The 23,570-nt window shown below is 36.7% G+C and overlaps 6 protein-coding genes and 1 non-coding gene across 7 annotated transcripts; 1 reads left to right on the top strand and 6 right to left on the bottom strand.

Annotated features, from left to right (window-relative positions):
- Nucleotides 1-68: 68 nt before the first annotated feature.
- Nucleotides 69-551, bottom strand: LOC127245826 (RING-H2 finger protein ATL66-like). The gene has a single exon (XM_051266900.1). The coding sequence runs from the start codon at nt 549-551 to the stop codon at nt 69-71; it is 483 nt and encodes a 160-aa protein (XP_051122857.1).
- Nucleotides 552-2,203: 1,652 nt separating this feature from the next.
- On the top strand, nt 2,204-4,827 carry LOC127245915 (UDP-xylose transporter 2-like). Its single transcript, XM_051267069.1, has 7 exons — nt 2,204-2,348; nt 2,469-2,653; nt 2,744-2,811; nt 2,884-3,016; nt 3,674-3,835; nt 3,938-4,207; nt 4,711-4,827. Exons 1-7 carry the CDS (start codon nt 2,225-2,227, stop codon nt 4,825-4,827), a joined length of 1,059 nt encoding a protein of 352 aa, XP_051123026.1. The 5' UTR covers nt 2,204-2,224.
- Nucleotides 4,828-6,029: 1,202 nt separating this feature from the next.
- Nucleotides 6,030-11,618, bottom strand: LOC127245863 (inactive receptor-like serine/threonine-protein kinase At2g40270). Its single transcript, XM_051266961.1, has 9 exons — nt 9,895-11,618; nt 9,639-9,777; nt 9,079-9,150; nt 8,857-8,991; nt 8,656-8,778; nt 8,171-8,565; nt 7,645-7,829; nt 7,348-7,480; nt 6,030-6,794 (listed from the first exon to the last, which is right to left on the bottom strand). The coding sequence occupies exons 1-9, from the start codon at nt 10,004-10,006 to the stop codon at nt 6,229-6,231; spliced, it is 1,860 nt and encodes a 619-aa protein (XP_051122918.1). The 5' UTR covers nt 10,007-11,618; the 3' UTR covers nt 6,030-6,228.
- Nucleotides 11,619-11,725: 107 nt separating this feature from the next.
- Nucleotides 11,726-15,266, bottom strand: LOC127245864 (eukaryotic translation initiation factor 2 subunit alpha homolog). The gene is made up of 7 exons (XM_051266962.1): nt 14,761-15,266; nt 13,599-13,655; nt 13,421-13,507; nt 13,187-13,333; nt 12,988-13,092; nt 12,246-12,344; nt 11,726-12,152 (listed from the first exon to the last, which is right to left on the bottom strand). The coding sequence occupies exons 1-7, from the start codon at nt 15,142-15,144 to the stop codon at nt 11,997-11,999; spliced, it is 1,035 nt and encodes a 344-aa protein (XP_051122919.1). The 5' UTR covers nt 15,145-15,266; the 3' UTR covers nt 11,726-11,996.
- A 117-nt stretch (nt 15,267-15,383) lies between these two features.
- Nucleotides 15,384-15,456, bottom strand: TRNAK-CUU (transfer RNA lysine (anticodon CUU)). Its single transcript has one exon. It is a non-coding gene; the product is annotated as a tRNA-Lys (tRNA).
- Nucleotides 15,457-15,844: 388 nt separating this feature from the next.
- On the bottom strand, nt 15,845-19,632 carry LOC127245957 (DEAD-box ATP-dependent RNA helicase 18). Its single transcript, XM_051267124.1, has 11 exons — nt 19,328-19,632; nt 18,786-19,022; nt 18,239-18,499; nt 18,046-18,125; nt 17,834-17,939; nt 17,647-17,760; nt 17,136-17,234; nt 16,954-17,043; nt 16,776-16,882; nt 16,548-16,691; nt 15,845-16,452 (listed from the first exon to the last, which is right to left on the bottom strand). Exons 1-11 carry the CDS (start codon nt 19,598-19,600, stop codon nt 16,191-16,193), a joined length of 1,773 nt encoding a protein of 590 aa, XP_051123081.1. The 5' UTR covers nt 19,601-19,632; the 3' UTR covers nt 15,845-16,190.
- A 208-nt stretch (nt 19,633-19,840) lies between these two features.
- Nucleotides 19,841-22,995, bottom strand: LOC127245786 (laccase-12-like). The gene is made up of 6 exons (XM_051266823.1): nt 22,742-22,995; nt 22,473-22,624; nt 21,914-22,158; nt 21,639-21,767; nt 20,290-21,237; nt 19,841-20,209 (listed from the first exon to the last, which is right to left on the bottom strand). The coding sequence occupies exons 1-6, from the start codon at nt 22,952-22,954 to the stop codon at nt 20,079-20,081; spliced, it is 1,818 nt and encodes a 605-aa protein (XP_051122780.1). The 5' UTR covers nt 22,955-22,995; the 3' UTR covers nt 19,841-20,078.
- Nucleotides 22,996-23,570: the final 575 nt, after the last annotated feature.

The following is a 23,570-nucleotide window of genomic DNA, read 5'->3' as shown; positions in this document are numbered from 1 at the left end:
GTAAGCGTACCATTAATAAAATTCGGCGTGAATCAAAGAGTTTTCTAGAAGCCGATCCGATCGGCGAGTCATACCGGCGAGTCAACTTGGAGCGAAGCACGGCACAACGGGCAACTCGATTGAGTCGATAACCACTTATCCAAACACTCGGAGTGAATACAATGTCGGCAAGGCGGAAGCACTTTTACTTTCTCCTTAGCCGAAAATAGTCCGAGACATATACAACACTCTGCTTCGTGGAATTTGCCGCCGCCGGCGGAGAGGTTTCTGTACAAAACGATCGGCATGTTCTCGATCTCGGCGAGGTCCAGTCCTCTGCGCGGCGATGGTTCCGGCGGGAAATGACGGATGGCGGAATCGGAAGGCGCCGGCGGATTCGAGGCGCTGAAACGACATATCCAACGCGTGTAGAAGAAGATTATTGTGGCGATTATGGAGATGGAGCAGACGACGACGATGGAAAAGCGCAGTCGGCTGTGGATTTGGAATATTTTTTCGTCGAATTCGGCGTACGGCCATCGTAACGGCTCCGATAACGGCAGCGATCCCATGCTTTACGATGTGATATTTTCGATGCAGAGATGAGTACGATTGTGACGGAATTTGCTACGGTGGTAGAGAGAATATAATCTAGGAATTGGATTTGAAAGTAGAGGAAGAAACGTGTTTGTAGCTGATATATATATATATATAGACGGAGTCGACTGAGTTCGTCCCCCACAGGACGTCTGAAGTTACTTCGAGGATGGCGCGTGGGCTCAGTGTTATCTATTGCTGCATCTCTTATTTTAGAAAATAAAATATATAATTAATTTCGAATTATGATTTTAATAATGGGTTTTGATTACTAAAATGTAAAATTGAAATAATTATTGGCTACAATAGAGATAGAGGTAGGTATTGCTTTAAAATATGTAATATTTTAAATGTAATAAATAAAAAATTAAGTATTTTAATTTAATAATTTTTAAAAAATTGGAATAGTAAAACCTTACTATCAATCACACCTATTTTAAATTTTAAATTTAGGTTTTTTTTTTTAATTTTTTTTTTAGGTTGTGTTGTTTTGTTGTTTTACGGTTTTTACTTTTTGTTTTCTTAAAAAATATCACATCAAATAATAATTATTATTTTATATTATATTACAAATTTATTTTTACATTTAAAACATCACCTCAAACAACTATTTAAATTCAATTTTTTACTATTCAAAAATCCAAACTCAAAGACTAAAACCCACCAACAAACACTTTAAGGCAAAATTTTTAGATAGCTTTTCATAAAAATACTATTTTTCACATACAAAATGCAAACAAAAACCAAATACACCATTATGATTTTTTTGAGAGTAATACCATAGATAATGTAATCTTATCTAAAAATTTAAATTATTAGGGGTATATATTATTTATTTATTTATCTATGAACGCGAGTCCCCCAACACTGATTTTTAGAAGGGGGCTGAGACCTCTGTATCTCCTCTTCCATAAACTATCCATATAATCCCAAACTGATCGATCCGAGCTCCACTTGACTCAACTCAGCTAGAAGAAGAAGATGATGATGATGAATGAGAAGGGCAATCCAATTCATGACATCCGCGACAACGACGAGCCATCTTCGAGCAAGTGACACGACACGACACCTTTTTTGACAAATTATGTATATGTATGTATATCTTATAGATGGTAAAAGTCTAAAGGATGAAAGGGAGAGATGAGGAAGAGAGCTATGTATATGTTGATTGATCAATGTTAAATTATATATTTTATATTATAAATATATCTTAGCCATAGCTATCGTGTATGTTGATCCTACTTGAGTTAGAAATAATAATAATAATAATAATAATAATAATAATAATAATAATAATAATAATTAATAAGTGGCACATTAATTAATTTAATTAATTAATCAAACCAAGAGCAAAAAAATGGCACATGAATCAATAAATCTCACAGAATGAGTCAAATAATGGTTGTTGCAGATGAAATGAAATTGGAAGATTTGTTGTGTTGTATGACATTCAGACAAATCTCGTTTATTGCACCTACAGAGAAACCCTTCAGGTAATACAACCTTTTTTGTGATGATGATCGATCGATGATCAAGATCAAGATCAAGATTTGCCCGATCGAGTGAAAGAACAAAAATGCAGATCTCATACTTTGGATCGCTGATTTGATAGAAAGTGTAGAAGAAGAAAGTGAAAAAAACAATAACAATGAATGATCAGGACAAAGGGTTTAACCTTGGGACCGTAGGTGCCCTTACGTTGTCTGTCGTCTCGTCGGTTTCCATTGTCATCTGCAATAAAGCTCTCATGACCTCTCTGCATTTCATTTTCGGTGAGTGACTGACTGACTGACTACTTTTAACATCAATTTCGATTTCAATTTTAACAAAACCCTGATCATTTTAAGAACATATAATACTATTTTGGTTTTGATTAATAATAATTACTACAGCTACGACTCTGACGAGCTGGCATTTGCTGGTGACTTATTGTTCTCTTCATGTGGCACTGAGGATGAATTTTTTCGAGCACAAGGCCATCGATTTTCAGACCAATATTGGATTCGGAATCTTGAATGGGATTTCTATTGGATTGCTAAACCTCAGCTTAGGTTTCAATTCTGTCGGTTTCTATCAGGTATTTAATCAAGAATTATTATCCCTTCTTACTTGATTTGATATATGTATGCATGTTCTTCCTAACTGATTTATTTTATTACCTTGGCAGATGACAAAGTTAGCCATTATTCCATGCACCATACTCTTGGAGACCCTTTTCTTAGGCAAAACTTTCAGGTGGGCTGAATAATTAATTTATATATTATAAAGTATAATTAACCCTGATGATCAATTAATATGGTAGTGCAGTAGGAACATTAAGATATCTTTGACGATTCTGCTAATTGGAGTTGGAATAGCAACGGTTACTGATCTGCAGCTCAACATCTTGGGCTCTTTTCTCTCTCTACTTGCAGTGCTTACCACTTGTGTTGCTCAAATTGTATCCTCTCCATTCCATTTATGTCTGGTTTTCTTTGTTACATTCTTAAAAATCTTGAATTCTTTGTGTGATTTTACAGTCTACCATTGAATGTTTTGAGGGAAGTTTCCATGACCATCATAATTGTTTTTCAATCTTTCTTGGCAAAATTACTTATGATCCCCTTGGGGAAGTTTGTATTATTCTCCTTTATGATTTAAAACTTTGATGGGACTCTGATGTTGTGTTTTCGAAATTCGCACAAAATATATTTTTTAGAAAATTCCATGCAATATTTTAAAATGAAAGGGACTCTAATATAATTTTTAAAAAATTTTGTGCAATATATTTTAAAACACAAGAGAGTTTTGTATAACTTTTAAATTTCAGGGGAATATGATATCAATTTTCCAAAGAACTGATGAATTATAAGCAATTTTGTCATATTTCTAAAGGCTAAAAAATGGGCTTATTCACACCTTTGTTTGATGTTAAATGCTCGCAAACCCCGTAAAATTTTCGGTTGTTTCATTCATTTAATCTTTCATAATGATTTTTACGCAACCTTCTAGCATTCTAAATTTGAAGTTTCAAAGTGTATGTTACATTTGAACACAAGTTCCATTTGTTTTTTGGGGTTGATTTTATTATGTTTAAAGCTTAACTTGGTCCCTTTAGATGACAAATACCATTCAGAAGAAGCATAAGGTGTCTTCAACCCAACTTCTATACCAATCTTGTCTGTATCAGTCGATAACTTTGCTAATCTCCGGCCCGTTTCTGGATAAGCTTTTGACGAACCAAGACGTATTTGCCTTCAGCTATACACAAGAAGTCGTGGTATATATATATATATATAAACTTTGTGATATTACACCTTGTCCTAGTGATTTCTTACAAAACTTTGTGTAGGTTGAATTTTTTTTTTTATTGTCGATGCAGATTTTCATCACTTTGTCGTGTCTCATCTCCATCTCAGTTAATTTCAGCACGTTCCTTGTGATAGGAAAGACATCGCCCGTCACCTATCAAGTTCTTGGACACCTTAAAACTTGCTTAGTATTAGCATTCGGTTACATCTTACTTCGCGATCCTTTCAATTGGCGAAATATTTTTGGGATAATGGTTGCGTTAGTTGGAATGATTCTATACTCTTATTTTTGCACGATCGAGAGTCAGACAAAGGCTGATAACCCCCCGGCCCTCAGTCAGGTAATAAATTGCTTGGTTAGAGTGCTGATTTAAATTACAATACGTATGTTATCGTATACTTAATAAATATACCGTGTGTTGTGTTAATTCTTACAATGTGCCGTCAGTTTGCATTTTAAATGTATGTTATTTTAAGATATCTTATATGGTGAGTTCGATTATAATTTTTACAATATACTGGTAGTTTATATATTAGAAGAGTTCAATTATAGTATGTATTATATGCATTATTGTCGTGTATTCATTTATTTTATTTGCATTATGCTAACGTATAATATGTGATGTCTATTTATACTTCATATATTTTCAGATTATATTATTTCATAATTTATATTTTAAATGTGCACTGTTATTATATATCCTACATATCGTATGAATTATACGCTGACAGTTCATATGTTGCATTTATATTAAATTAACATATACTATGTGATTTCTATTTATACTTTTATATATAGGAAATGTAAGAAGATCCTAACCTTTTCATTATCTTGTACCTCCAGCCGAAAGACATCGAGGCTGATCCACTTCTCCCGGCTGAAAAGGATTCGGTAAATCTGAATGAGATAACAGTCCCTAAAGGCTCAACTTGGGAATTGAACAAAGATTTGCACGCTTGACTTGAAGGCTGATAATACGATCAAATGTGGGCAATTTTCTTCGACACCCCACCCGGCATGGCACCATCGACGTCCAGGTCAGGATGAAAAAGAAAACATTGCTTAATTTTGTGACATTCGGGCATTGCGAAAAGATTAACCTTCTGTTTTCCCATTGCTGTTAAATTTTTCGTGCATAACCATGCCGGTAGTATTTTATGAAATTTATTCAGTTGACACGAAACTATGCTGACTTAGCATGAACAATAAGAAAATTTCTTGCTAAAAAAAAAAAAAGATGCTAGTTTCTCTTTGTACACTAGTTTTTTTTTTTTTTTTTTTAAATGATGAATACTCTTCTTCGTCAATATTGAAAGTTTGTTATTGATTTGAATGATTGAGTTTTAGTTTTTAGTATTGGAGGAGAAAGATACTTAAAAATTGGATGCTCTATGCTGAATAACCTTTCAATGCTTAGTTTCAGCACATTTGTACTTTAACGAATTTCATACTCCCTCTTTCCCAAAATCATAGTCTGAGTTGTGTTTGACACAGAATTTAATGGGTAAAAAGTACGGGCAAGACGTTTTTGCCCTTGCAGGTGTATTAGTGTAAAAAGTAGTGATAATTGTGTAATAATAATGAAAAAATAAAGATAGTTTTTATAGTGATATGATTATTTATGAAAATGAGACTATTGTTTTAGGACTGATAAAGATCGTAAACATAACTATTGTATTGAGACGGATAAAGTATTTGTTATATAAATTGGTAATTATAATTTTTAATATCTCTGATAAATACCAAAATTTTAGTACAATCGTATGCATCAAATTTTTTCAGTATGGTAATAGTATATAGTTTGATATTTTGGTATATATAAAAAAACGGATGTAAATTATATGTTGATTCGACTAAGTCAACACAGTGCTAATAGCTTGTAAGACTGTTAAGATAGCATATGTTATAAATATGCTAATATATATATATATATATATACTCACCACTCCTATAGCATATGTACTGATCAATAGCTGATTCATGCTCATAAAAAATATTGTTTATTGTTTGATATTTTGATATTTGATAAATAGCTATTGATACAAAAGTTATTATAATTTTTTTCTAAAATTACCTTGAATTTTACTATTTTGGTATTAAAGTAAATATATATATAGGATATTGTACAAGAAACTCCGTATACCAAATTATTGGTACAATCTAGTGTATATATATGTCTTTCATAATTTTTGGTATACCGAATTCTCTATATACCAAATTTTTTGTATGATATCCGTATGTTTTATTAATATACCTAAATAATTAAGCTACAACATAAGACATAATCCAGTATTTCTGATATACTGTACCAAACCATCCCTATATACAACACATTGAAAAAGAGATGTAGAAGTTACAGCTCTAACTAGCATCAGCTGACATGATCTCAACTTCAGCCCACCAAAGCGGCGACACTCGCGGTGCCGTCGCGTCGGCATCCATCCCCGTTATCGCCTTCAACCTCATACAAACTTCTCTCATATCCGGTCGCCGCCGAGGATCTTTGCCGGCGCACGATCTTATCACGCCACCAATCTCTTGAAATTGATTTTCGTCGAAAGTCTCCAAAGTCGGATCGACCAATTCTCTCAATGACTGTGTTCCGGTAAGATAATCCGATGCCCAATCCTCGAGCGATCTCCTCCCTGCCGAATATAATAGCCTTCCCGTCATCATCTCGAGCAGGACGAGACCGAAGCTGTATACATTGGCTGATGGATTTGGTTCTGTTCTCGATGACAATGGCGAGCTGGCGGAGGGGAAGTCGGAGACTTTTGCAGCGTAATCTTCAGTTAGGTAGACGGCCGAAGAGTCGAGATTTGGATGGGCGATTGGCGGGACGAGTTGGTGCATATGCTCGAGGCAATATGCGATCCCCATTGCGACTCGTAGTCGCGTTGCCCAGTCTAAATGCTCGGCTTCTCTTACTGTATAGATTAGACGAAGCATAGTTGTCAATCTTAAATAGCGAAAAATAATATAGAGTGAGAGCAAAGATAATAGGACGACTACTGTTTAAAAATTTAAGAATATACTATAAGAAAAAAAATTATAAATTATTTGGTCAAGTCTGTATGGTGCTGATTTGACCGGATCAGCATATACTATAAAGTGACTAACATATTTATACATATTTCGACGTATTTATAATACTATCATATATGATATTATAACTCAACATATGCTTTCTTATAACATATTATACTTTTTTTCGGATCAACACAGTATCTGCAGCCTTATCAAGTCATACAAATAAAATTGTAGAAAACGTATTGTAGTTAATACTAGTTATATAAGCAAAAACAGATAAATAAACAATCAAAGTTAATCAAATTCAAAGGTTTTCCGCAAAGCTAAAAGCCACTGCAATGTTATTCCCTAAAAGCAGCATTGCAGAGCTATTAGCACGCTATTGACAACTATGAGGCGAATATGGATGAACGAAATGCCGAAGAAAAGGAAAGAAGGCTTGCTACTTACTATGTAGATGCTCGAAGAGAGTACCGTTGGGGGCATATTCAAAAACCATCATCCGTGTGAAAGGCACGTCTTCGATGCAATACCCAAGCAGGCTAGCAAAGTTCTTGTGGTTCACTCTTGACAACGTCTCAATCTGAAAAAAAAAAAAAAAGAACGGTGTGTTGGATTAATTTCAAAAAGTTCGATTTTTATCTAAGGATACACTATTGGAAGACTATATAACATGTAACTAATGATGCAATTAAGTTTTTAGATGAGATAGTCATTTAATATATTATCTGCTTGTAGAAAGTGTACCTTGTTCCTGAATTGGGATTCCATGCTATTCGACCAGTCCTTGGACGATGTCACAGCAATGGAAGCAACCGCAATTTCTGTTCCATTCGACAATGTTCCTTTGTACAACAACGGAGAAGAACCGATCACATTGCTGAAATCTTCGCAAGCAGCCTCGAGCTCGGATCTTCTGAGCTTCGGGACGCCTGTAACACAAAAATTAGGCGCAAAGTGATAGCAATACAATTATAATGTATAATTAACGATGTATTTCTCTATCAGATAAGTTTTTAGGTAAGATTATCATTTAATATGGTATCAGAAACAAAGGAGGTTTTATGTTCGCCTGTCGGAAGATTAAAATATATAATCAATTATGTATTTTCCTATCAGTTTTAACTTTTAGGCGAAATGATCGTTCAACATGGTATCAAAACGTGGAAGGTCAGCGGGAAGACCATAATATATAGTTAATGATACATTTCGCTGTTAGTTTAACTTTTAGGTAAGATAGTCATTTAATATGATATCATAAGGATTTGTTTACCAGTTACAAAAGCTCTTTGGAGCTGTCCGCTGAGTCCCGTCGCCCATGGCCGGACGGAAGCAACGTTGCTGCATTGCCAGAATACGATCCCGACTACTAGAAGGAGCAATAGAGAACTTCCGGCAACCGAATATATTATCAGAAGCTGGTGTCGATGATAATGACGATTATTATTCCTCAAAGGTTTATCCATTAGAGGGGATGGAGCAAAAGGTGTGTCGGGAGCTGCCGAAGGAATTGGTGATCCCGGAAACGGATTCTGATCTGTAGGCGAAGGCGCAGAATTAGGAGGTAAATCTGGTGCCGGAGGATCCCACGGTATGATGAATTTCCGGACACGTCTATTGGAAGGAGATTCTTGCAAAGACGTTCGTCTTATCACGTTGCCTGAACTCCTGCAGCGAAGGAGTCACGACGACAGGATGAATATATATATATATTATGTTTACTTTGTATGATTAATTATAGGTGAAGATTTTAAGTACCCGGCGACCGAGAGCTGATTACACGACGGGGTTGGCTTGGTGCCGGCGGGAACTTCAAACAGATGGTCGAGTCGAAAATGTTTGGGATATCTGTTCTCCAGAAGCTCGTTGTTGTCGAACAAGCTGCATTCGATATCGATTAAAAAAGATTTTAAATTTGACTATAGTATGATTGTATGTAATAGGTTTTCGATTTCTTACATGACGGCGGGTGTTGTTGAGCCGTAGTGGAGCTCGCCATTGAAGTCATTGTATCCGATGTCGAGCAGCTGCAGCTCTTCCAAATCGAGAATCTCATCGGGAATGATTCCGGAAAAGGAATTGTTGCGTAGAATTCTGCACGACGAAGAGCCGGGTTTTTCAGTTTCGATTTGTCAAAAGGTCGAAGATTGAAATGGAAAAAGATAGAGTGAGTGCATTTACAAGGACTTGATGTAAATCAATTCCCCTATTTCAGATGGCAGTGTTCCTCTCAAACACAAATCCCTTAGGTTCCTACATCATCAAAAAAGACACATGAGGAAGTCACTAAATACATACATGCATATATAGCGGAAATTACTATCTTGAATTTTAGTTCGTTTAGTCTTAACTCAAACTACTTTTTTACCATTTTCTTCGTTAGTCTCTATCCAAAATATTAATTTCCCATTTTATAAAAAGTAATTATAAGATACCTTTTAATTTCTCCTTAAATTACAAATATATCATTATTCATACAATTACTTTATAAAAAAGTCAAATGGCAAAAATGTCGAAACTTTTTACACACTTTCACAGAGGAGTATAATTTACTACATTGATGAAGGTATACGATATAATGACAGACAATACACAATTTATGTTAATATAACATAATAGTTACTATTTCAAATGCTAACACATGATAATTGTCTATTATGGCGCAAACTACTATCGATCTCAGCATACAAAATATGTTCATATAGCACAGTCAAAACATTATTTCAATTTATGGTTCTTACAAGGACACAACATGGCCATCGAAGCACTCCACGCCGAACCAAAAGCACGGATCATCCGTATCAGCGACGTCTTCCCAATTCGACAGCGCCCCGAATGGATCACTCCCGAGTTTCTCCTTAAATCTCAACAGCACTGCACCTGGAATTCGACAAAATTATGTAACTTCTTGTATATATCGCTCGGTTTTCGCCGATCCACTGTTTTATTCTACTAACTAACTAGCTAGCTAATAAGAAAATTAGCGACGATATATACCTTCATTGTTGAGAGAGGAGCAGAGGGTCAAGTTGAGGATATAAAGAGATGAAGATAGTATCAATCTTGTGAAGGGGCAGAGACCTCTGTATCTCCTCCATCGACTATCCATATGATCGGAAACTGATCGATCCGAGCTCGAGTTGACTCAGAAACTGATGATCAAGCTAGAAGAAGAAGAAGATGATGATGATGATGATGATGAATGAGAAGGGCGATCGAATTCATGACGTTCGCGACAACGACGAGCCATCTTCGAGCAAGCGAAACGACACCTTTTTCGACAGATTGTGTATATATATATGTGTGTGTATGTATAGATGGTAGAGGATGAGTGAGAGAGGCAATGAAGATGAGTTGCAGAAATGGTTGAGAAGTTTTGGTGAAGGAAGGTGACTTTTCAAATAATGGAAATAGAGGAATAAAATTTAGTTGTTGAGCCTGAACTTAACAACATCCATATCTATCTGTAGGGTTGAATTTTGTTAATATTAATATTTATAATAATAATAATAATAATAATGCAGTGGTGTTAAGTGAGAGGTGATGCTGATTGATACTTCTTTGTGTGTGTTATAATTAATTAATTAATATATAAGTATTGTATTGTATTGTATGTATGTATTGAGAAATTTGTAGGCCATAAAAAAACAAATGAATAATAGAACTGGAGAAAGAAACAAAAGTAAAGAGAGTTGAAGGAGGGAGGGTGGTTAGGGTACTCATCACCTCTAATCACTACATACAAAAGAAAATAAATGATATATATATATATATAGAGAGAGAGAGAGAGGAGTTACAGTTACAGGCTTGAGTTTGGCATTGCTTACGTTGGAATTTCTCTCTCCCTCTCTCTTATAAATTTCTTCAAGAATAGGCAACAACAACACAACAAGTGGCAATATCTTCTAATTTTTATTTATTTATTTTAGTACGGTGAAAATCCGTAGCCGCTATGCCGAGCCTAATAGTCTGCAAATTAAACTCAACAAGACAAGTCATATTAAGTGAACCATATGCTGCACAGACAAAACTAGAAAGCGTCGAGGTTTAAACTCATAATTTCACGATCACAACCAATCCCCAAACCACCGGTCATCTTTACGGGACTCATTATTATTATTATTTATGATGTGAGAATTCGCAACCGCTACTCGAATGTGTACACTGAATAAACCCCGATCGAATCTTATACCTTGCAAACTAAGCTCGATAGGCAAGTCATGCTAGATTACCGGACTAATTATTATTATTATTATATATATAAAGAGAGAGAGAGAGGACCAAAGCAGCACGCTCCTTAAGGACTGGTGGGGAAAGTGACGGGTATTTAAATGGGCAAAGAATTTCGCACTTGATTGCTTCCTTCATATGATTTTTGAGTATGTGGATGATCATTGCTTCCACTCATTCTGTCTGTCTCCTTTCATTTTTCAATATCCCTACAAATATATATGTTTATAATCATAACTAGGAATAATAATAGCACCCGTTTACTCGGAAGTGAATTCTTCTATACGATACCATTATTTATTTATATTACTATTTGATTTGAATGTTTCAGCACTACTTATAGTTTAAGATATTTCAATCATACATTCAAAATCTCATAATTTTTATTTTTATTTTTTTAATCGTATATAGGATTAAAAATAATGATTAATTAATTAATATCCAACAGCATCACCCACTCTATAAATTAGCTTTGTTCATATCATGCTGCTCCTGCAATTATTTTTCAGCCATAATAATAGTAGCAATGATAATAATTAAGTGGCACATTAATAAATTAATTAATTAATTAATTGAACCAACAGCAAAACATGGCGCATTAATCAAATAAACAGAATCAGTTAAATAATGGCTGTTGCAGAAGAAATGAAATTGGAGGGTTTGTTCTGTTCTGTTGTGTTCTGTTCTATGGCATTCAAACAAACGCTGTTTACCAACACAATTTAAGAAAAAACAAAAACACATTATGGTACCAATTGCACAGAGAAACCATTTTGTGAGAGAAAGAGAGAGGACACTTACAAAAATTTTGATTGATGCTGATCGAGATTTGTCCGAAATAAAGAAAAACAATGTAGCATCATCTTCTTTCACTCTGTTATTCCCGTTCCGGTGTTTTCCACGTCGATTTCTCCCATACCTGTGTCTTCTTCCTCCTCGCTGTCCTCGTCACCACTAACTTCTTCATTTTCACGTCCCAACTTAGCCATGTGTTCTGCAAGCAGTTTGTCTTCCCGTTCGCTCACCTGAATTACATTATTCAGGGATGGGTGGCAATGTTAAATTTAGAAGCTGATTTGGAGCATATGTAAGATATATATATATATATTCAAGCTCACCGCTCTGGGTGCCTCCTTAACAGTAAGCTTTCCCTTGTGATGTTCGATTTCTTCCATGCAAGCTTGGATAGCTTTGTTGAGAATCGCAATGCCTTGCTCCTGCAATATACCGAATTAATATTTCCAGCCAAAAATTATAAATTCTTTTCAAATGAAATATCTTTTCACAACTCTATGTTGTCTTTTATCTTGGACATTATAGAACTTATATATAAATTAATAGACTCGTCTCGCATTTTTTAAGATTATAGAGCACCAGGGCAAGCATTTTCTCGGTATTATTTCTTAAAACTGCACTAACAAATCGTAGGGTGTTTTCATCATATTACACTGGGATGAAATGATAAGAAATTATTCGTTCAAATTATAGCTTTTCTCATGGTGTGGGGTTTAGGCTAGAAGAAACAGGATCATTACACATAAGCTGTTCATATCGAAATGTTCCATCAGACACTAAATTCGCACTTTGACGGGTATTGTGATTAGTTATCGCACATAGGATGGCATTCAAATCATTACATGTATGCTATAACATTATTCTAACTTGCATTTTTCTTACATATAGAATTACCGCAGGCATACAAATTGAGCACTTTATTCTATCAAATAACTCTATTCATACAGTTACACATCCAAAGCATAAAACTGCATATATAGATATAACAGGTATAAATACAACTTTTGGATAGAAAGCAGCCGCAAGACGTTTAATTAAAAGGAAAAAAATGAATATAACAATTACCTTGTCCAAGGTCTGTGTGTTGAGAACATACGCTGGAGGTGCAACAAGTTTAATCTTAACAGGGCAGTCATTGTTTCCGGCAGCTTCAGCTTTGCGCATTGCTTCCTGAGGAGTTAAAACACAGATTCATAACCCTGTTTCCTATAGACATAAAAATGTCTGAAGAATGTAGTTAGATGAATAGTTGCAAGATTACAACCTTAATGTGCAGAACACCATCAAACTGAAAACATTTCATCTCAATATCAGCTCGTATCTTCAAAGGCTGTGGTGTCATTCTCCTCCTAATATTTTTAACGAGCGCATCCTTTACTTCCTCAGTTAAAGCAGGAACCACCTTCGTTATCTAAAGAACAAAAAGTTAATAAATGGTTAAAACAACATTATGAAGATAAATAAGCACTTTGTTCAAAGGTGGGTGAATAAAGGTAACCTCCTGTCCATCGGGGCCAATTTCTTTGACTTCACGAGTTAAGGAATCAAGCAATGTGTCTGGATCATTAACAATTAATTTGAAAGCCTGCATGTACATGAATGTAAGTACAAAAACATATACTCTCGTCACTAGAAAATTTAGAAATTACACATTGATGCAGTACATAATGTCACACCTCAAATGCATGCCCGTATTTCCTGTAAAGAGGCCAGCCAACGTGGACGTAGAGATCCTGCCACAGATTTATTTTCTGTTAAAACTTCTCCAGGCTACAGTAAGTTCTTGGTTACATACCATCAACAAAATATCAATAACTATGCCCAGTAGCACATAAAAATCATAGTATAAAATAAACTTCCATGATATCCAGACCATACATATCAGGACTCTGAAGATCTTTGCATGACTCTTTCAATAAATACCTACAATAACACCTAAACAGAACCAAAACAATAACACCTGCCTGCCTGCAACGAATTTTTTAATTTGCCTCTAAGCCATTCTCTTCCCTAGAGTTTTTCTTGATGACTAACAGGGTAAAAGTAATAAGCACAAAAAAATGGTAACACCACAAGGTAACTAAGCCTAAGAGAATGATGTGGAGGATAATACAGAGAGGCCTAGCAACCTTGGCGATTCTCTTTTATAGGTGGCGTAAAGACAATCAAACCCAAATCTTTGAATGCCTACATCTGTGCTAACTTAAAAGTGACTTTGCCACTTAAACCCTAAAATTCCCATAGATTATAGTTTTTCAGTTTACTTGACTCAGCTCCAAATATAGCGAATGGCCATCATTCATGTCAACTTGCTAAAACTATGGTTCAACGACAACATTAAGTCACTATGCTCTCTCAAAAGACAAAATACCATTGGCAAGCAAGGCAAGGAAATTATTGTTCAAACTTCAAAATGTATTTTCGAATGTATAGCACTGATTAAGCAGGTTTTTCCATGTGCCATCAATTTAAGGTACACATTGAAACCATTATGTACAATATTATCTTTATATGCTGCAATTTTTATTTGTGCTATCCTTACCTGATAGAAATTGAAATTGAAATTGAAGTACTTTACTAACAAAGTTAAAACAAAGAATATATTCATCATCACATTAAGAACCAGTATGTGGATCATATTTTCCTATGCTCCATAAAATTTCTTCAGTCATCAAACAATAAATTAACTCTTCTTGAGGCACAGACACGCTTAACAATTGCGAAAAAATTCCAATCTTATAATAAAAATTTTGCAGAAAATGGACGGAAAACTTGCTGTAAACCCCCGAAAGGTAAATAAATTAGCTAAAATGAAGAACCCTAAAGGCAGAAGATTACCTCAAGATCAATATTCATGGTCTCAGCGACATGTCGCATGATGGAATGCACGAGCTTACTCTTATTAAATCTCTCCTCACAAGCCTGAATATCCTCCTCGGAAACACGCCTCTTGCTGAGATCAATGTAACCCTTCTCCTTATCGACACGGAGGACCATGACCGGCTCGATCCGACCGACTTTAATAAGGCTGTTGATGCTCCGAATACGACGGCGCGACAGCTCGGAAAAGAGAATCATACCCTCGATGTTGTTGTACTCGAGGAGCGAAACGTAGGCGCCGCTGTCGGCCATGCTCTTCACCTGTATCATCACCGCCTGGTCGACCTCCGGATACTTAGCCTCGTACATCCGGCACTCGAGGTTCGGCCCGTTGGCTGCCATGGACGCTCGCCGAGGTTTATTCGTGCCGCCAATTCGACCCAATTTAGGGTTTTGAAGAAATTGAGACTGAGTGAGAAGGAGAGAGAGAGAGCAAAACAATCAATAAGGAATCGAATACCCACTTCCCCTATGGTTTTTTAATAGTCGGTGATAATAATAAATCATTATTAATTAAAAATCAATAAGGAATCCGAGTAAAAAAAAATTATAAAATAAAAAACAACTCCAAAAATAGAAATCGCCCACCGTGGGGCTCGAACCCACGACCACAAGGTTAAGAGCCTTGCGCTCTACCGACTGAGCTAGACGGGCTTGCTGTCTGCAATTTTATAATTATAATATAATTATTAAAAATAGAAAACTATTTTAAAATTTGAATTGGCAATTTATCTCAAACAATCGAATTCAATATTAATTTTTTATTTGGAACTGTTAAAAACGATCAAATGTGATGTTTTTATCTGTCCTGCAAATGATAATTACTTTCAATTTTCTGGTTATCCCCTTCCCTCGACTTTTGTTTAGTATATCAAATTTTCGGTTTATTCTTTCAATTTTTTATTTTTTTAAAAAAATAATATATGCCTTCGTTGCATTCTTCATAATACTTCTTTAGTCTCGTCTTTTCACGTCATTTTGTTAATAAAGGGAGTAACAAATAAACATTACTTCTAAAGTTTAAAATAAATAAATCGATCAATAAAAAGGAAACACCTGCATAATAATACTATATTAAACCTTTAAATCATATGTATATATAAATAACAGGCCGGGCTGGGCTGGAGTGGGCCGGGCTGGTTCACCCATTGACATCTCTATTGTTGCAACTCTTTCAAATTTCCCACATCATCAGCAAACTCAAAACAGAGACATTCCGATAAAAAACAAGCAAACCAGTACAGCTGTCGCCGATGATGTCCCAGTTCTCCCGCGGCCGGTCCACAACCCGAACAAAGATAGAACCGGTGGCGCAGCTTCCGGTTCATCAGGAGCCATCCGTCTTCGACTGTGAATCGAATTTCAGTGTAATAAGATGCTGTGGAATATCACAGGTCTTCAGTGCCCGTCAATTTCGCATACTCGTCTTCATTGATCTTCCCCTTTTTCAGCTTCTTCAGGAGGCGGTACTCCCGGTCGAGCTCATCCGCATCCTCTGTTGTCTGAACTGAGCGTCTCTGCCGCGCTGTTTTCTTTCGCATGGCTTTGGTCGACGAGTTCGCCGCCGGTTTGGGCTTCAGTTGCTTCTGCTCTTTCGCCGCTTGTTTCGCCTCCATGTTTTTCTTCCTTTGTTTCTCCCTGGATTTATCCCTAAATCGCAATCCAAATCCGATATTAGACAATGAATTAAGAAATAATTTATATCGAATCTAAATCGGCGTAGAATTGAAAAGGCGAGGCTTTACTTGAATTTGATGTCATCAAGGTTTATATCTTGGACGGGAACAAATCCTTCGGTGGAAAGAGAGTGGTGCTTTACTTCCGGCATTGAAGGGAGCTGTAATAAACCGTATCCCATGCCCAATTTCCCGATCTCGAGTTCTTTCCATCTGCAGAGGAAAAATAAATACTCAAAACTGCACGATCAAGAAATGATGATTTGAAGGAGTGTAAACGCGGTTTATTGTGTTAACCTGAATATGTAAGAACAGTGATGTTCTTTATAAGCGCGGACGTACGATACAAAAGCTCTGATTCCTTTTTCCATAATGTCGCGGTCTTTTTTTGCAGCTGTACGGATCTAGAACAACACGAGTAATGTCAACAGATAGGTGTAATAAGATAAGACAAGGTGTTGGGCAGGATGCCTACCTGAGAAATGATATCGGGATCCTCGTCGCAGCATTTTCTCTCTTCGAGTGGAACTCTCCGGATGCTAAGGAACTCGATATATGCTTCCTCCTGTTTTAGGACACAGATAATGATCGATAAAACAGACAATTATGTGTTGCATTTATGAAACCAAAAGAAAGAATTCGAACAGAAATTGCAACCTTGGGTAATAGAAAGACAATTGCACTTCCTTGTCGCCCCATCCGAGCAGTTCGGCCTACTCTGTGTACAAACACATTCGGGTCTTGTGGGGGATCATACTGCTCATAGCAATGAACTTCAATTATTAGATGCAGCTTTATGAAACCAATGTAATTATTGATCAAATTTATATAAATCATCAAATGCCAACGATGATTCCATGTTGATGTACAAAGCTGAACTAATTAAAGCCCGGAATTGATTAAAATTCGTCATAATAATAAAGCAATCAATAATACACTAAATTATCCTATATGTAATCAAACAAAGTAAATACGTGTTAATTAGTCTCATAATTATATAATCTATTGAATAATACTAAGGATTATAATCTCATCCTAAAAGGTAAACCCTTAGCTAATTTTAACATCGACATATATGTATTTTTTAAGTTCCTGAAGTTCATATAATAGAGAATAAGAATAATATGATCAAACGCGAGCAACTTAGTTCAATTAGGGCGGTGATTACCTGTACTATACAGTCGACACCAGGAATGTCGAGCCCACGTGCAGCTACATCAGTGCAAAAAAGAATGCCGCTTGGAAGTGATGTAAAAGTTTCCAATGCCTTCTCCCTTACCGACTGCAAAAGTTAATGGTCAAAGGCTATTCACCTACGAAACCCACAACATGAAACCTTAATATTCGAAACTCACCTGTTTCATTTTTCCGTGGAGAGGAATTAATGAGAATCCTTTCAATGAAGAAAATCGTGGAAGTACGGCTCCCCAGTAATCAACGCAGGCACATGTCATAAAATAGCTAAAGGAAAAAGAAACAGGAGGTTTTGCATCAGTGAGATCTTCTGGAACCAAATTAACAAACAAAATTGTCGATTCTGCTTCAAAAGGAGAGTAATGGAACTTACACAATTGTTTTCTTGGCCTTGTTTTTTAGGAGGATATCAATGAGCTGTGAAGGTTTCTTATCTGCTTCACATTGAAGATACTGCAAATTCAAGAGAGAGTTAGAGAGGAAAATCACTTTCGTCAATATCAGCAGTAAATAAATGAAAAAGACCATAAGCATCTAACTTGAATAATAAATAAAACATCATATACCTCAATATGAAGTCCCGAGGGAGTTTTTGAAGATGCAACTTGTTCAGAAGATGTAGAATCCTTTTGCCGCTTTACTTCAGCTCGAACCTCTACCCTCACAGGATTCCGTAATCCTGCTTTTGAAAGCTCTTCAACTGCTTCAGTTTGAGTAGCAGAAAAAAGACCTGTTCTTCGAAGCTTTGGCAAGCGAGAAATTACTGCACTTATCTGCTTCTGGAATCCCATATCTAATAGTCTATCAGCTTCATCTAAAATCAAAATCTGTTTCAAGTATTCCACACATACCAAGGTGTCGGTCAAGCATTCATTGTGTAACCATAAAACTACATAAAAATAAAATAAAAATTATATATGTAGGATCACTTTGCGCTCATAATTAACATCAAAATCCCCAGGCAATCCATAAAAACTTCAACGTGTACAGTTTCATGGCAGATTTTTGGAGAAACATCAATTTTGAGAGATTATTGTCTAATAAAAACAGAAGTAAGGGCATAGAAGAAAACAAATGTATCATTATCCAGAATGAACAAAGAACAAGGAAAACCTCTAGGTTTCGAAAGTCCAATGCATCCATCCTCTCCATGATATCATTCAATCTTCCAGGGGTCCCAATCAACAAATTAGCTCCTTCATCCTCTATTTTCCTCATATCAGATTTCACATCCATTCCCCCAACCAGCAGCATGGGCCTCACATTTGACAACGTTGAAATAAATGGCTCTGCAACCTTAAATATCTGAGACGCTAACTCCCTCGTTGGAGAGATTATTACTCCCATCACCTGAAAAATTATAGAACATTAAACTGCATATTAATGGAGTTAAAACTACAACTCCTACCAGATTATCCAGACCAATGTGTGGCTGTTTGCAATTTTTAATCCGTTTTTTCACATTGTTCATTCAGAATCTCTTTTTTTCTTTTTTGGTTCTATTAAAACATCACGTCTATAATTATTTTCCATTAAACTAGCATAAAAAAATCTTTTCTAGTAAATTTTGACGGCTCAAACACCGAAGCATAAAAAATCGCAGTATAGCTGAATTAGACATAGAAAGTTGGGTATTCTGTATAATCAATTATCACCTGATGGAGTTTAGGAGGCCCGGCGCGGCGGAGGATCTCAACAAGAGGAATTACAAAGGCTAGGGTTTTCCCAGAGCCAGTAGCAGCATCGACTGCAACATCCTTGTAGTTACAAAGCAAGGGTATGGTGGCGGCTTGAACGGGAGTGCAGAACTCGAAGCCAGATCCCGAGAGCACTTCCAGAACCGATTCAGATAACGGCGGATTCAGGTCGGAGAACCTTGTGCTAGTCAAGGCTTTGTTCGGATTCCCGTCGTCAGCGGCGGCAGCCATGGCGCGGCGTGCAAGATTTGCTCGTTAGAAGGTTTGCGCGAGGCTTTATAGGTTTTGTTATTTTGCAAATTGATCCCCAAAATTAATACTATAATTGAATTTAAGCCCTTGAAGAATGAAATCCAATTACGGAATTACCCTTCACTTTAGATATTCTCAAACACTCCCATCAAAGTTCATATCATGCAATTTGGGACCTGTCTGGTTCACAGATGATCGGAGAAGATGAAGTTTGCCATTAAAAAAGTTCAATCTTTTTCACTAAAAAAAAAATACAATAACTTGATAGTTCTTTCAATTTCCTGACAAATAAACACTGCAAAAAATAAAAATAAAAATGCAAAGAATAAGAAAAGCCCCCAAATTGGGGGAACGAATACAGAGAGCTTCCATGGCAGTCCAGGAAGAATACTCTCTTCAGCAGAGATCGATCCAATCAATCAATTTCTATATATATATATATATATATATAATTGGTTTAGCAGACGGGAAGATCACGAGGAGGAGGCTCCAATTTCTGCAATTCACCGACGCCATCTTCAACTACGAACGCCATTGCCAATCCCCACGTGATGTGCACGTCCAGATGACAGTGCATCAGCCACACGCCTATTAAGAAATTCATCCAATTGTTAGAGGAAGACCACGATATATATATGTATATATAAGTATATGTTGTTGGTCGGAACCTGGATTGTCGGCGACGAATCGGATGACGGCCCAGCCGCCGACGGGGACGCTGGCTGTGTTCCTAAGCGGCGGATCGACGAGGTTGAATTTTCCGGCATCCCTGGCGGCGTTGAAGTTTCCGAATCCTTCGGCGACAATGTAAAAATCGTAGCCGTGGAGGTGGATCGGGTGGTTCTCGGCGGTGAAAATGGAGGTGCCCTGCAACACCACCTCCACCGTCTCGCCGTACTTCAGCCGGAAAACCTTCGTGCCGCGGCGGGGCTGCCACAGTGCCCGGCTGACATTTCCGGTGTAATCGAATCTGACCGGAGGGTTCGCCGGAAAGTCGCTGGTAAACACGCCGGGAATGCCCTGCCGGTGGGCCTGAAGGAGCGAAAAATTCGACGGGAGGACGAAGGACACGTTGTTCATGCTGGCGGCGAAACGGGTCCCGTTCGGGCCCTGGCAGTTCCGGGCCCGGGCTTTGGGCGGGCAGTTGATGAGCCCGAGCCCGACAGTGAAGAATAAGCTGTGGTCGATTTTGGTCGGGACCGGGGCCCGCCGCGGGCTCCGGAAGCTGGCGGTGAAGGCGGTGGCGGTGGCGGTGTCGTTGAAGGCGGGCATTGTCGGCATGACGGGTTTCGATTGGGAATTTTTCGGGGAATTGTCGTAGGCGAGGATTGCGGTGGTGGTCGTGTTGTCGAACGGCGCATTTTGGGCGCTCGCGTACGCGCGCGCCGCGATGTAATAACGGGCGGGGTTTTGGTCGGCGGCGACGAGGATGTCGGTGGTTTGGCCGGGGCCGAGCATGAGAACGGAAGTCGAGAAAGGTTTTACGTAGGAGGCGTCGGCGCCGACGACGGTGAACTTGTGGTTGGCGATTTTGAAGAAGAGTTGTTGATTGAGGGCAGCGTTGATGACCCGGAGGAGAGTTGTGGCGCCGGAGGTTACCGGAAAAGTTAGCGTGCCTAGTTAAGAAGATGTGAGTAAATTTGTGTAAGTATGTAGCCACGGAATTGTTTTGGGGGAATATTTTGGAGGACACTTAAAATTGAAATTAATGTTTATATATTTAAAATAATTAAAAATAGATTGTTTTCCTGTCCATTTTAAATAAATTTTTTGGGATTTTGCAAATAGATTAAAAAATAATAGTATTTTATTAGTTAACGAAAGTGTTCAAAATCAGAAAAAAAATATTTTGAATTGAGATGCATAAAAATATGGTAAAAATAATATTTTGAAATATGATAGAAGAAGTATGATATTTTATAAAAAATAATAATAATAATAAAAAATTATAATACAATACTTTTTAAAAAATTATATATATATATTATTATGTAAATAGTGTCAGAAAGTAACTAACCTTGGCTAGAGCAATTATAAAGATCGCCGGGCTGACCGTTGATGGTGTAAGCGTCGGACACATTTGGCGCGGCGCCCGTCCGTGTCGCTTGCCTTACGACATCGATGGGATTTGCATCCCACCATTCACCTAATAGTTATAGAACAAACGAGTTAATATTCTATATGGAAATATATATATATATATATACCCTTAAAAAATGAATATCGTTAATGAGCTGTATGATAATAAAAATTAAAAATATAAATAAATAAAATCGTTATTTATTGTAATACCGAGAAGAATGGGAAATTCATGCTTGGGCTTAGGGAAGGGGTACGACTCGCCGGCTCTAGGCCGAATGACCAAAGCCCCATAGACTGTGGCCCTTAGCCACGAGCTATGCGCGTGCCACCAAAGTGTGCCTTCTTGGCCTTGAATCGTGAACCTATACGTATAACTTCCGCCGGGTCTAATGGGGCATTGTGTCACGAATTCCGGCCCGTCGGCCCATCCGGTCCGCATTTGCCGCACGCCGTGCCTACACATTACGCTCGACACAAATTAATATTTGCTCGGCAACCACAGATAATTTTTTTTTTGTATTATGCGACCATTTTAAGTGTATATCGTTTATTTAAATTGAAGAATTTTTTATTTTTTATTTTTGTATTTAAAATATTTGAAATGAAATAGCAGTTTGGTATGATATTTTGTACGAAAAAATAACGAAATGAAATATGTAAACAAGAAAATGAAAATACAAAAAAATGCAACTTAAAAGTTTTAAAAATGATAATTATATACGGCACGAAAAGAATTTTGAAGACACTGACTCATGGCAATTTTGATTACCAATGAATGGTGACATTGTAACGAGCCCTATTGACGACATTGATCACGAGCGTATCGCCGTTCTCGACCTCTAATGTGGGGCCCGGGTACATCCCGTTCACCGTGATCGCATTGTGGGTTTTGCACAGCCTCTTCACCGGCGTCGCTTGCACCTTCGATCAACCACACACCACCGCCATTATACATACAAATACATATATATATATACACACAAAAAAAAAGTGAAATCTTGATAAGCAAAAAGTAGAGAGAGAGAGAGAGATTCTTACAACAAAATGGTGATGATGAACCATTGCATGAGCCATTTGCATTGTGCATACAAACAAAACCAAGAATAACAATGTAGCCAAGAACAACTTTTTAGAGCCCTCCATTTCTATTGAGTGGAATTTGCTTTCTTGATTTGCTTTGGTTATGAGTATGAGGTAGTAGCGATACAAGAACACTTGAGGTTGCATGCATATATATATATATACACACATATAGATATAGAGTGAGAAAGAGGTTGTTTAGAGGTAGGCAGATTAGGTTGTGTTGAGAGTAAGAAGAGTGAGAAAACTGAGATTAGTTAAACTTCTTGTAGGAGTGAGAGTTTGGTGCACCCACTGTCTCATCAATCTCAACCCTTCTATTTTTATTTTTCATTTTTTTTTTATATGTTTTATTGTTATTATTATTTAATTAATTGTTGGAGTTACTTTTCTATTCAATTCATTATGTAAAAATATTTCGAATACTCAAATTTTAATTTAATATATCATGTTTAGAACTAAATAATGTCTATATAGATATCCAGACACAAATGAACAAATTTTTGGGATTTGCTTGTTTGTATTGATATTTTAGTGATAAATTTTAATAGAAATAAATATTTAAATTAAATTTTATTTTATTTATACTTTGTAAATGAAAATTATGATGTGTATGCTATTTTTAATATATATATATATATATATATGTGGAAAGACAGTAATATAAGGGGGAGTGGTTTTTGAAGAATGTGATTTATTAGGTGTGATTAATTCAGTAGGTCATCATTATAAGAATTGATGGTGTTTTTGTTGATTAATAGGCCACTTTTTTTGTGACACAATCATT

Source organism: Andrographis paniculata, unplaced genomic scaffold (genome assembly GCF_009805555.1).
Source record: "Andrographis paniculata isolate CXL003 unplaced genomic scaffold, ASM980555v1 Contig25END, whole genome shotgun sequence".
Lineage (NCBI taxonomy): Eukaryota > Viridiplantae > Streptophyta > Magnoliopsida > Lamiales > Acanthaceae > Andrographis > Andrographis paniculata.
The sequence above is the reverse complement of the archived record's forward strand: the minus strand, read 5'-3'. Positions and strand labels throughout refer to the sequence as shown.

Coding starts and splice junctions, on each gene's coding strand:
- LOC127245915 (XM_051267069.1), top strand. CDS start 2,225: ATGAATGATCAGGACAAAGGGTTTAACCTTGGGACCGTAGGTGCCCTT. Junction 2,349..2,468: donor CTCTCTGCATTTCATTTTCG/GTGAGTGACTGA, acceptor TAATTACTACAG/CTACGACTCTGACGAGCTGG. Junction 4,208..4,710: donor ACCCCCCGGCCCTCAGTCAG/GTAATAAATTGC, acceptor TTGTACCTCCAG/CCGAAAGACATCGAGGCTGA.
- LOC127245864 (XM_051266962.1), bottom strand. CDS start 15,144: ATGGCAGCCAACGGGCCGAACCTCGAGTGCCGGATGTACGAGGCTAAG. Junction 13,656..14,760: donor CCATGAATATTGATCTTGAG/GTAATCTTCTGC, acceptor AATCTGTGGCAG/GATCTCTACGTCCACGTTGG. Junction 13,508..13,598: donor AATACGGGCATGCATTTGAG/GTGTGACATTAT, acceptor ATGTACATGCAG/GCTTTCAAATTAATTGTTAA.
- LOC127245826 (XM_051266900.1), bottom strand. CDS start 551: ATGGGATCGCTGCCGTTATCGGAGCCGTTACGATGGCCGTACGCCGAA.
- LOC127245863 (XM_051266961.1), bottom strand. CDS start 10,006: ATGGATAGTCGATGGAGGAGATACAGAGGTCTCTGCCCCTTCACAAGA. Junction 9,778..9,894: donor CTCCTCTCTCAACAATGAAG/GTATATATCGTC, acceptor GTCGAATTCCAG/GTGCAGTGCTGTTGAGATTT. Junction 7,830..8,170: donor CCAAAGAGCTTTTGTAACTG/GTAAACAAATCC, acceptor TTTGTGTTACAG/GCGTCCCGAAGCTCAGAAGA.
- LOC127245786 (XM_051266823.1), bottom strand. CDS start 22,954: ATGTGTGTATATATATATATATGCATGCAACCTCAAGTGTTCTTGTAT. Junction 22,625..22,741: donor TTCATCATCACCATTTTGTT/GTAAGAATCTCT, acceptor GGTTGATCGAAG/GTGCAAGCGACGCCGGTGAA. Junction 21,768..21,913: donor TGAATTTCCCATTCTTCTCG/GTATTACAATAA, acceptor TATAACTATTAG/GTGAATGGTGGGATGCAAAT.
- LOC127245957 (XM_051267124.1), bottom strand. CDS start 19,600: ATGGCTGCCGCCGCTGACGACGGGAATCCGAACAAAGCCTTGACTAGC. Junction 17,761..17,833: donor TCCACGGAAAAATGAAACAG/GTGAGTTTCGAA, acceptor TAACTTTTGCAG/TCGGTAAGGGAGAAGGCATT. Junction 16,692..16,775: donor CACTGTTCTTACATATTCAG/GTTAACACAATA, acceptor TTTCCTCTGCAG/ATGGAAAGAACTCGAGATCG.